The 10,763-nt window shown below is 37.5% G+C and overlaps 1 protein-coding gene across 4 annotated transcripts in view; it reads left to right on the forward strand.

Moving 5' to 3' along the window:
- Mapk10 (mitogen-activated protein kinase 10) overlaps nucleotides 1-10,435 on the forward strand; it is a 261,635-nt gene extending 251,200 nt beyond the window's left edge. For 2 of the 4 annotated variants that reach the window (XM_048364355.1, XM_048364356.1), the window contains one exon: nucleotides 9,497-10,435. In XM_048364355.1, the coding sequence (XP_048220312.1) occupies nucleotides 9,497-9,513 (17 nt within the window). In that variant the 3' untranslated portion in view covers nucleotides 9,514-10,435. The remainder of the gene's footprint in view (nucleotides 1-9,496) is intronic. The other 2 variants (XM_048364353.1, XM_048364354.1) reach the window with 1 other exon arrangement.
- The last annotated feature ends 328 nt before the right edge of the window (nucleotides 10,436-10,763 follow it).

Here is a 10,763-nt window from a genome sequence, read left to right on the forward strand (position 1 = left end):
TGGAACGTGAAGGTCATTTCACTTGGCATCATCTTATGGAATCATATGGGTGTAGCTATTGGGGTATTTTGGTCTTCTACCATGACTAGCCTAATCCTGTACTAGCTATTCCCTATAAGGAACACCATAGGGTTTATGTTTCTTTCGGTCTGGGTCACTTCACTTAATATGATGCTTTCCAAGTTCTGCCATTTCCTTACGAATGGGGAAGTGTCATTCCTTCTGATGGAGGCATAGAATTCCATTGTGTATATGTACCACATTTTCCTGAGCACCGTCCGTGGCTTTTTTTTTTTTTTTTTTTGCTCAAGGCTAGCATTCTGCCACTTGAGCCACACTACCACTTCTGGCCATTTTCTATATATGTGGTGCTGGGGAATCAAACCCAGGGCTTCATGTATACGAGGCAAGCACTCTTGCCACTAGGCCATATTCCCAGCCCTCATCCTGCTTTTCTTAATTCATAGACCCAGCAAGAATATCCTTTAAGTCATCTAAGGCAGACATTGACTCTTTCAGGAGATGGTTTTGAAGGGAAAATATTTGGCTTAATTTTGATAAGTTATATGTGCACCATTTTTCTCTGACATATTTATGTGATATATTTGTATGTGCCATGGAGGGACTGTGGGACCACCCATGCTTCAGGCAGCTCTAGCAGCCTATAAGAGCAATTGCACACATCTCCCCCCATGGGTATTTATTGACCTCAGTCATACGGACAGATTGAATTGGGGAAGGAAGGGAAAACCTGCAGCACTCAAGTGCACAGAGGCTTTGCTGTTATTTTGTCCTGTGGTGAATTTATTTGTTTATTACTCTGATGTATGCAAGGGTATATATGTAGTAAACTCTGCTGGTTACTTAAAAACAAAACTTTTTAAAAGAAACCTCCTTTTGCATTCTGATTTGCCTTTTTTCATTGATATTAGCATGACATATTTTATTTTTACATAATTTAGGACAAAGTAGTTTTACAATGTAGATTCTTTTATTACTCACGTAGAGAAACACTTGGAATCCAGTAGCCAGAGACTCAAATTCCTCGAGACAGAATTCTTCCGATACCCAAACCTATACTTTAGTGATACTTTAAAGATGTAAATAGAAAGCTGTACACACATCTGCTGAGTAAATTATAGGCCTGAAATTTATTGGTGGAATTGTCTATCAGTAAGAACTACGTCTGAACTTCAGATGCATTTTCCTAAATGCATGTGTTCCCTTCTGCAATCTGATTTCACTTGCATCGTGATTTGTTTTTCAGAATAGCACAGGTACTCGCTTCCTGAATTGGTCTGTAAAGATTGCTGAGGGAATAGCAGCCCATGAGTAGAAATTGATTTTCCTCTGAAAGCACTTGATGCAGAAGGTTAGGCTAGAGTAAACCCAGGAGGTCAAGGCACCCAGCAGCTCCACGTGTGCTCTTCACTTCTCTTCTCCCTGAGAAATGAAGCTTCCACAAGTCCCATTTAGGAGTTTTCAGTCTCTGTATCAAAGATAAGGCTCCCTATGTTTTATTTATTTATTCATTTATTTATTTATTTTGCCAGTCCTGGGGCTTGGACTCAGAGCCTGATCACTGTTCCTGGCTTCTTTTTGTTCAAGCCTAGCACTCTACCTCTTGAGCCACAGAGCCACTTCTGGATTTTTCTATTTATGTGGTGCTGAGGAATTGAACCCAAGCCTCTATGCATACTAGGCAACCACTCTACCACTAAGCCACATTCCCAGCCCCACTGTATATTTAAATGTACATCTTTTTTCCCCAGTGTAGACAGTATTTCCCTCCATTGGCATTTGTCCTCCAATCCACAGTCATGGGACAATCAGAGAGTCTTTATTTATATTTGAGAAACGTCAGATTCACACAGGTTAAGGTTCAAGACCATGTAGATCGAGAACGGAATATAACTCAGACATTTTTTTCCTTCTAGTTTTTCTTCTCATTCTTTGTATCTACCTTTTGGGTTCTTCTTGGGGAGTATGTGGGCAGGATGATAATTTCCTTTGGAAAAGCAGATCACACTTCCTCCCCAAGACAATGAATATTTTTTGGTTATGTAACGTCTAGCTGAGAAATCTCTATAAGCATAAATTTCTTAATTCCATGAAACCTAATTTTGAAAATAAAGTGGTAAGTAAAGTAATATCCCTAATTAGTAATGCTAGTAGTATTTTAAATTCCTCTTACTGCTGTTTTCATTTACAATTTGGAATGTTTCATTGATGCTAAACAAAATATTCTGTTCTGTTTTTGAGCCAGTATTGAGGCTTGAACTCAGGGCCTCAAGCTCTCTTTGCTTTTTTGCTTATGGCTGGTACTCTACCATGTATGCCTTCAGTCTGTCATTTTATTTGTTTGTTTATTATTTAAAATTTTATTGCAAAGGTGATGTACAGTGGGGTTACAGTTGTTCCGCTGTTTTTGTGCTTCCCCCTTTCCTCCCCAAATCAGATAAACTTCCATGCAAGCCAAAGAGTGCAGAAGTCAAAAACAGCAAAAAAAAAAAAAAAAACCAAAAAACAAACAAACAAAAAAGGAATAAACCAAAGAAAAAAGGAAATAATTTTACAAAGAACCAAACACAGTACAATAGAAAACCTCTTGTTTTCATTTCTTGGAGCTCGCTATGTGTGTATGACTATATAAAATGATGCATATTGAAATGAACTCCAGTCTGCATTTTAATGGCTAAATAGAGATAGAGTCTTTTAGATTTTTCTGCCTGGGCTGATTTTGAACCACAGCCCTCCAGGCCTCAGCCTCCTGAGTAGCTAGGATTACAGGCTCGAGCCACAAAGTGTCTGGCTGGCAAATTATTTTTTTACATGCATCTCTACTGATTCCAGCTGAGTAATACAAAAAGAGGAGAGATTTATCATGCTTCTGGGATGTCCTGGGCAAGTGGACATTGCAAAGATTTGATTCAATTCAGTTCTGTTTCTAAGAGATTTTCATGAGTGCTTGGCAGTAAATTAACTTGAAGCCAAGGTTCATGTCTATCCCTTCTATTTTATGTTTGGTTTTATGGTTTACAAAGCTCATTTATTATCTGTATAAAAATAGACATGAAAGGGTCATCTTCAAGCCAGCAGTGGTTTTCATCAGGACACATTTACTGCAGTTCAACAGAGGAGAAACAGCAAAGACAATGACTCCTCTAACATGGGTGGGCTCATTAATATTTAACAATCGTTGCTCATTTCTGTGGGGTAAATGTTCTCACGGTGACAGATTTCAAGAAACCAATATCATATCAAAGTGAATGTTAAATAGGAAGCATTGGAAAGGCAAGCCTCTTTTAAATGAATTTATTCTGTAAGAAATGAAGTATATTAGGTAGGCAATGTAACCTTAGAAATACAGTTGATAAAGACTTTGGTAGATTCTGAAATATTGAGTAATTAAATGTTAATTGTAATTCATCTCAGTATTGATATTATAAAAGGCAGGGCTATGAGAAAAATGACTAATGCAAGATGGCTAATACTTTAATAGTCTAATAGTTTCACCAGTTTCAGAGCATTGAGAAATGTACTTTTCTTCACTGATTCTAGCTGTACTAGTATATATACCACACTGACTCTTATTTTGTTAAGTTGAGTATTTACTCTGTGCTCAGTGATATACTGTGCAAAACAAGAGAACTACAGTATAATTAGAAGCAAGAGAAATACAAACATACCTAATAATGAAAAGCCATAATGCAGCTTACTATACATAGTGGTTCTTTAGAATCTCTACATATCGCCAAAGAACTGAATTGTATGTGCAACATTTAGACAATTCTACTGTGTGCTGAAAAGATGCTGCCTATTAAAATAAGTACAATAGCAGTGCTATGTGTCTTATAAGCATTACTCTAGAAAAAGATTCACCATTTACAGAGAATTTATTGCCAGGGGAGGGCATTAGGTATATTTTAACATTTATGATGCACATATAATCATTTGATCAATCCTTTGCCATTGAAACTTCTTACATAAATAAACATATTTCTATACATTAGCAATGAACAGGAAACAATTCTGTTTAAAATGTTACAAAAATGCTAGGTATAGTAACAGCTGAAGTATAAATTTTGTGTGCTGAAAATGACAATAGTATTGAACAGAACTAAAGATGACTAAAGTAAGAGGACAGACATTGCAGCGTTCCTGGGTGGTTAAGTGATATTACTCCCTCAATTGGTTTTACAGGTTAAACACAATGCAAAAACCAGAGTTGTCTCTTAGGGTAGAAATTTTGCAGCAATGAACACAGAGAAACCAAAACAGTACTGAAAGATGATAACTGGAGGATTCACATTTACTGATTTCAAAACTTGCAATACAGCAAAATATTAAAGACTGTGCTACTTTACTACAGTCTGGCTATAAGGTCTGGTTCTGGGATTGAACACAGTCACATAAAGAGAAGAGAAAGTGACATCCCATAATCTGCTTTTATATATAATAAATATAAATTATACATTATATAGGATCCATGTTTATATTATAAATAATTATATTATTACATATAATAAATTATATATGTGTACATTAATTTGAAGTTTTCACCAAAACACGGGAGACTAAAATTCTCTACCTGTCTTACTTTTTACATAACAGTGTTACAACTGAAGCAAACCCAAACAGTAAACTTATCTGTGGCCCTTGCCTGGAACTGGGATATAAGTGTATCCTGGTACCAGGAGCCAAGGCGCTGTGTAAGCCATTCATATCCCCAGCAAGATGTTTTCTATAGGGAGCTGGAGCTGAAAAATGAAATTGTGAGACAGCACCCTAATTCCTCAGAGCCTTATTATATATCTTCCTCTTTCTTGTCCATTCCTCAATCTGTGTGTATGTGTGTATGTGTTTTATTTGTGTGTGTGTGTGTGTGTGTGTGTGTGTGTGTGTGTGTGGCGTGCGCTGTTGCTGTCTTACTATAGAAGTGTGACATTTTACGAGAAAGATGGATGCAGAAAAATGCCAGGAAGCCGGTGGTTATTGGAATTGGAAGAGTCTTTTTCCTGGCAACAGAAGCCACAGCTTTTGAGGCTGTCCTTTATTACCCCTAGGATGGTATTTCCTAAGGGAACTAGAGCAGAAAAGTAATTCTTAAAACCACAACCTAATTCCCAAGGCCCTATTAACACTACATGAAAACTCACCTTTGGACCAATGGGATAGAACTAAGTTGTATTCCTCACATTCATGATTAACTAATTTTGGACAAGGATGTTACAATTTTTCTGGACGTCTAAGAAATAGTACTGAAATCCGTATGTGTCCAGATTCAAAGAAGTGAAAATAAATCTCCACTTCATCACATACGAAAAGCAACCTAATGTGGGTTGTGGTAAGAGAGAGCTAAAAAAAATCTAAAGTTATAAAATTCTTGGCTATAAATACAGGAATAAAAGTCTCTATAGCCGGGTGCCATTGGCTCATGCCTGTAATCCTAGCTACTCAGGAGGGTGAGATCTGAGGATCACAGTTCAAAGCCAGCTGGGGCAGGAAAGCCTGTGGACTCTTACCTCCAATTAACCACTAGAAAACCGAAAGTGGCTCTGTTGCTGAAGTGGTAGAGGGTTAACCTTGAGCTAAAGAGCTCAGGAACATTGCCCAAGCCCAGAGTTCAAGCCCCAAGACTGACAAACAACAACAACAACAACAACAAATGTCCTCACAGTGTGTGTTTGGAAATGGTTTCTTAGCCAGGATACCAAAAGCACACAGACACTCACACAAGATTAGATACATTTAACTTCATCAAAACATAAGCATTTGTGCTCCAAAGACAATTTCAAGAAAGTAAAACCATAACTAATGAAATAGGAGGTACTTATTTGTAACTCACATGTAAAAGAGATTTTTATCCTGACTATGTAAGGAGCTTTTATATGTCAACAATAAGAAGACATAAATTACTATGGGCCATAGGACATGAGTAGATATGTCCAAAGAAGATACACAAATGCCCAGAAAGATATTCAACACCACCAGTCATTATTCAAATACAAATTACACCACAATGAGATTCCATTTCACATACAGTAGGATTCTTCCATTGAAAAATGCACATGCTAAGGAGTATTTATGAGGTATGATGAAATTGTAACCCTATAGAACTGCTGACAGGAATATAAATTCGTCTATCTTCTTTAGAAAATAGTTTGGCACATCTTAAAATAAAACGAATTCAAACGGAATAAAGCAAATCATTAAATTATGACCCAGCAATTCCATCTCCTGGTGTGTGCCTGGGTGAAAATATATTCATAGAAAATCTGTACATATATGCTCCTCATACAATAGCCCCTACGTGGAGACAACCTGTATGTTCACCAAGTATCTATTAATCAATGGATAAGTAAAGAAATTGATATGACAATATGACCATTAGTCAACTGCAAAAATCTTAGATCATGATACTTGCTACATACAGATGAACCTTAAAGACAATGCAGTGTGCCAAGCAAGTCGCAGCTGCTCCCAAAATGTGTGCTTCCACAGATGGGAAATGTCCAGTATAGGCAACTTTACAAAGACAAAGTTGGTGAGTTCATGCCCAAAGCCAGAGGAAGTTGAGAAATGGCGTGCAGTGTTTCCCTTTAACATAACAAATGGGTTGCAAAATGAATGGTGGATATGCCTGCCCAACATGAGTGTATTAAAAGAATACTGAATCATACACATTGAATTTATAAGTTAGATGATATGTGAATTTCACTTTAATGAAATGGTTACAAAAAGGTATGTGCATACTTAGTTTTAAATTGAGATGTGAATTATCTCATAAAAACTAAATCTAAGGTATATTATCATGATTGGAAAGTCATCCACACATAAGAATATATTATCCAAGGGGCAAATGGAAGGTAAACGAAAAGCAATCATACAATTGATTGGAGCTTTTAATCTTGAAAGGGTTTTGAGAAGTCCATAGTGTTATTAAGTTGTGAGAGACCAGAGCTTCTAAAACAACATGAGGAATGTTGGTCTAATTGAATACAGATCAGGCAGAGGGGAAGCAGAACTGTGTATTTGCGCTGTTTAAGGAGATCAAGGACTGTCTGCTAATAATCAGGAGAGGAAATGAAGTATTTCTGTTCTATTCTAGGAGATATCTAATTAAGTAAAGTTGGAATAAATTGAAGCCAGAGAAGTTTACATAACATATAATTTTTATAATAAGAATCATACTATAAATTGATAACAAGATGTTAAAATGTCTTCTGGAAACATTTTAATATTAGAAGTATTGATAATTTTAGATTAAAGAACATGACAAAAATTTCTAAGACTTTCTGTATATGAAAATATTGTCTTCAAAAGATACATATAAAATGATTATTAGGGAAATTTTCCAGTAAGAAGATTAGAATGGAATTTACCCCAATTTTTTATATTTCTTACTATTAATTTGAGGATCGGTACCTACAGTCATTGTTTCCCTATATATATATTTGCCAGTCCTGGGGCTTGAACTCAGAGCCTGAGCACTGTTCTTGGCTTTTTTTGCTCAAGGCTAGCACTCTGCCACTTGAGCCACAGTGACACTTCTGGCAATTTTCTATATATATGGTGCTGGGGAATTGAACCCAGGGCTTCATGTATACAAGGCAGGCACTCTTGCCACTAGGCCATATCCCCCATATGTTTTCTTACATTCTACAGCTTACATAAATATTTCTATGGTCAGCAAATCACAGTTTAAAATACAAATTGTATGTATATAGTATGTCTTAGTTTAGATGTTTGATTCTTCCCTATATCCATTCCATTATTACTGTACTTTTGGATTTACTAGTTTTAATCACATACTATATACCATGAGATAAGCTACAACTCTAGTAAGAATTCCTCACCTCCTATTTGATTAGGAGATAATACCAGAGATATTTGAATAGTCATATATTAAATCATGAATTTTACTATTCATCTTGCATAGACATAAATAATATAGAAAGAAAAAAAGGAAATGTGCGGTCTCCAGGCTGTTGTGGTTTTAATTATATTTTATGGTGCCTTTGGCCCATTTTTCCTTTGTTGTTCCTAAAGCCATTACAAGTCTGAACTAAACAAGTTTCTTCAGAGAGACTATATCTTTGAAGATTTTATGAAAGACAGGAATCTTTGTTCTTACATAACAAAGTGAAAAATTTAAAAATCTAAGGTAATAATTCAGTTATTTGTAGGTCACAAGTAAACAAGTCTGTTGGAAAGTTAACACATAATAAATGTGTTCTTTATTTGTTTCTTAATTCACATCCAAAGATGCAACTGGGCACCAGTGGCTCACATGTGTAGTCCAAGCTACCCAGAAGATTGAAAACTCAGGATTGTGGTTCGAAGCCAAGACTGGGTTGGAAAGTCCATGAGACTCTCATGTCAAAGTAACCAGCAAAAAGCTTGAAACAGAGCTGTTGCTCAGTGATGGAGTGCTAACCTTGAGCAAAAAAAAACTCAGGGCCAGTGGCCAGGCCCTGAGTGTAAGACCCAGTACTAGTAAACATACACACACACACACACGTGCATACACACACACATGCATACACACACACAGCTTCTAATATGGCTTCTCTATGTGAATTTCAAGATGATGTCATCTTAATGACTGTTTCATAACATTTGTTTTATGTATCTTCCTTTTTCTAAAGCTGTAGTCTTCAAATAATTCAGATTCTTGCACCTTTCCTTAGCCTGTTTTTGGAACAGAAGTCTTGCATGTTTTTATTTTAAAAGCTCCCTTTAGGAAGCACAGAAATGGTAAAACAAAGGGTAAATTAATTCAGGAGTGATATTCACCAAACACTTTGTTGGAAATCAACTATACAACATGGTGGTAGGGAGGTAAAGAGGGAAAAACTGGTAGAAAATGAGGGAGGGGTGACACTGTTCAGAAAGAAATGTCTAAGTACCTGGCTTATGTAACTGTAACCCCTCTGTACATCACCTTTGCAGTAAATAAAATAAAATGCCTAGAAAGGAAAAATGCATAAAAGCTTCCTTTATTAAAATCAGTGAGAATCAGGTTGCTACTTGAAAGTATTTTGAGCATCTGTCTTTTTCATAACCAGTAATTTTCAGTCCTAAGCTGACCATCCAGTATCTGGGGAGCTATTTAGGGACATAAATGCATCTGCCTCACCCAACGTTAACTGCATTATAATATTGGAAGTCCTGGGGTTATTAGATATATCAGATGACTGGAGTTGTTAGATATATCAGATGATTTTTTGGAAGTAAAGTTTCACAAGTCATTTCTAGTATAGAATGAAGTTCACACGCCTGTGAATGAATCACTTGTGACTGGGGAACACCGCATCGTAGTGTCTTGATAGTCCCCGCCCACTGGTTTCCTGTATCCATTCTCTAGAGGTTTGCTGAGTGAATGATGGACACAAGACATTTGTCTTATATTCTCCCATTGGTTCCTGCATCCATGATGGCATCGACTTGGGCCTGGTTCCAGATTTAGTCATGTTGGTCTTCATTTTCTTAGCACAGGTGCAGCAGTGAACAGCAGTGAGAGTCTCCCTCCATCCTCGTCCGTCAATGACATCTCCTCCATGTCCACCGACCAGACCCTGGCATCCGACACTGACAGCAGCCTGGAAGCCTCGGCGGGACCCCTGGGTTGCTGCAGGTGACTAGCCGCCTGCCTGCGAAACCCAGCGTTCTTCAGGAGATGATACGATAGAACACACAAACACATGCACACACACACACACGAACGCACACGAACGCACACACACACACAAACACATGCACACACACACAAGCAGACATGCAATGTCAAGAACATAGCAAGAGAGAGAAATCTAAATTTAAAACCAATCTTTTAGCCTGCTTCTTCCTTCTCCAAAGTTCCGTATTGCAGCAAAGCTCAAGTGTCTCTTTAACTTCTAGTTGCTCTTGCTTTGGTCTCCTTTCAACAATGCTTCCTACAGCAAAGCAAATCAAACACGATTAGAGAAGCCTTTCCCATAAAGTGTCATTTAAATGGCTGCAAAACCAGCAATCTGTAACTGCCCTTTCAAATGGCATGACAAGGTGTGCAGTGGCCCCATCCAGCATGTGTGTGTCTCTATCTCGCATCTACCTGCTCCTTTTGGCCTAGTCAGATGGATGTAGATACAGATCCGCATGTGTCTGTATTCATACAGCACTACGTAGAGATGCTACTGCCAGTGAGTGTCCTCAGGGCTCTTCCAAGATACCATGCACTGGGTACCCGGGGTCCATTTCGTGTGATCTATTACTCTGACATAAACCCATCTGTACTATATTGCCAATATATACGCTGTTTAGTTTGTTAATTGATTAAGCTGTATGTCTTATAAGAAAACATGTAAAGGGGGGAAATGGAGGGAGTGAGCTCTTGGACCACTGAAGATGTTGCTTCTAAATTGGAATTGATTAAATAGCACCTGTATACCAATTTGTAGAAAGAACATATGTGATGCTTATGTACAGGGTATTGGTGGGGTGGGGGCGGGAGCTAAGTCACAGTTTCCAGGTTCTAAATGTTCTGGCCTTTAGAAAGGATGTGTAGATAAAAGATGAAGGTTTGTTGTTGTTTTTTTCCTCTGACAGTGAAAAGGCAGAAAGGAATAGAAAATAGTATTGTAGTGTGGACTAAGATGGAAAGAAAGTATTGCCCACATGCTAGAAGACACTGACATGTATGTTTATTGATGTTTTTCCCACACATTTAAACAATCCAAGAAGGGCTGATCATCTGAATTTTGTACTGCAGTTGGATACGA

This window comes from Perognathus longimembris, chromosome 16, assembly GCF_023159225.1.
Source record: "Perognathus longimembris pacificus isolate PPM17 chromosome 16, ASM2315922v1, whole genome shotgun sequence".
Taxonomy (NCBI): domain Eukaryota; kingdom Metazoa; phylum Chordata; class Mammalia; order Rodentia; family Heteromyidae; genus Perognathus; species Perognathus longimembris.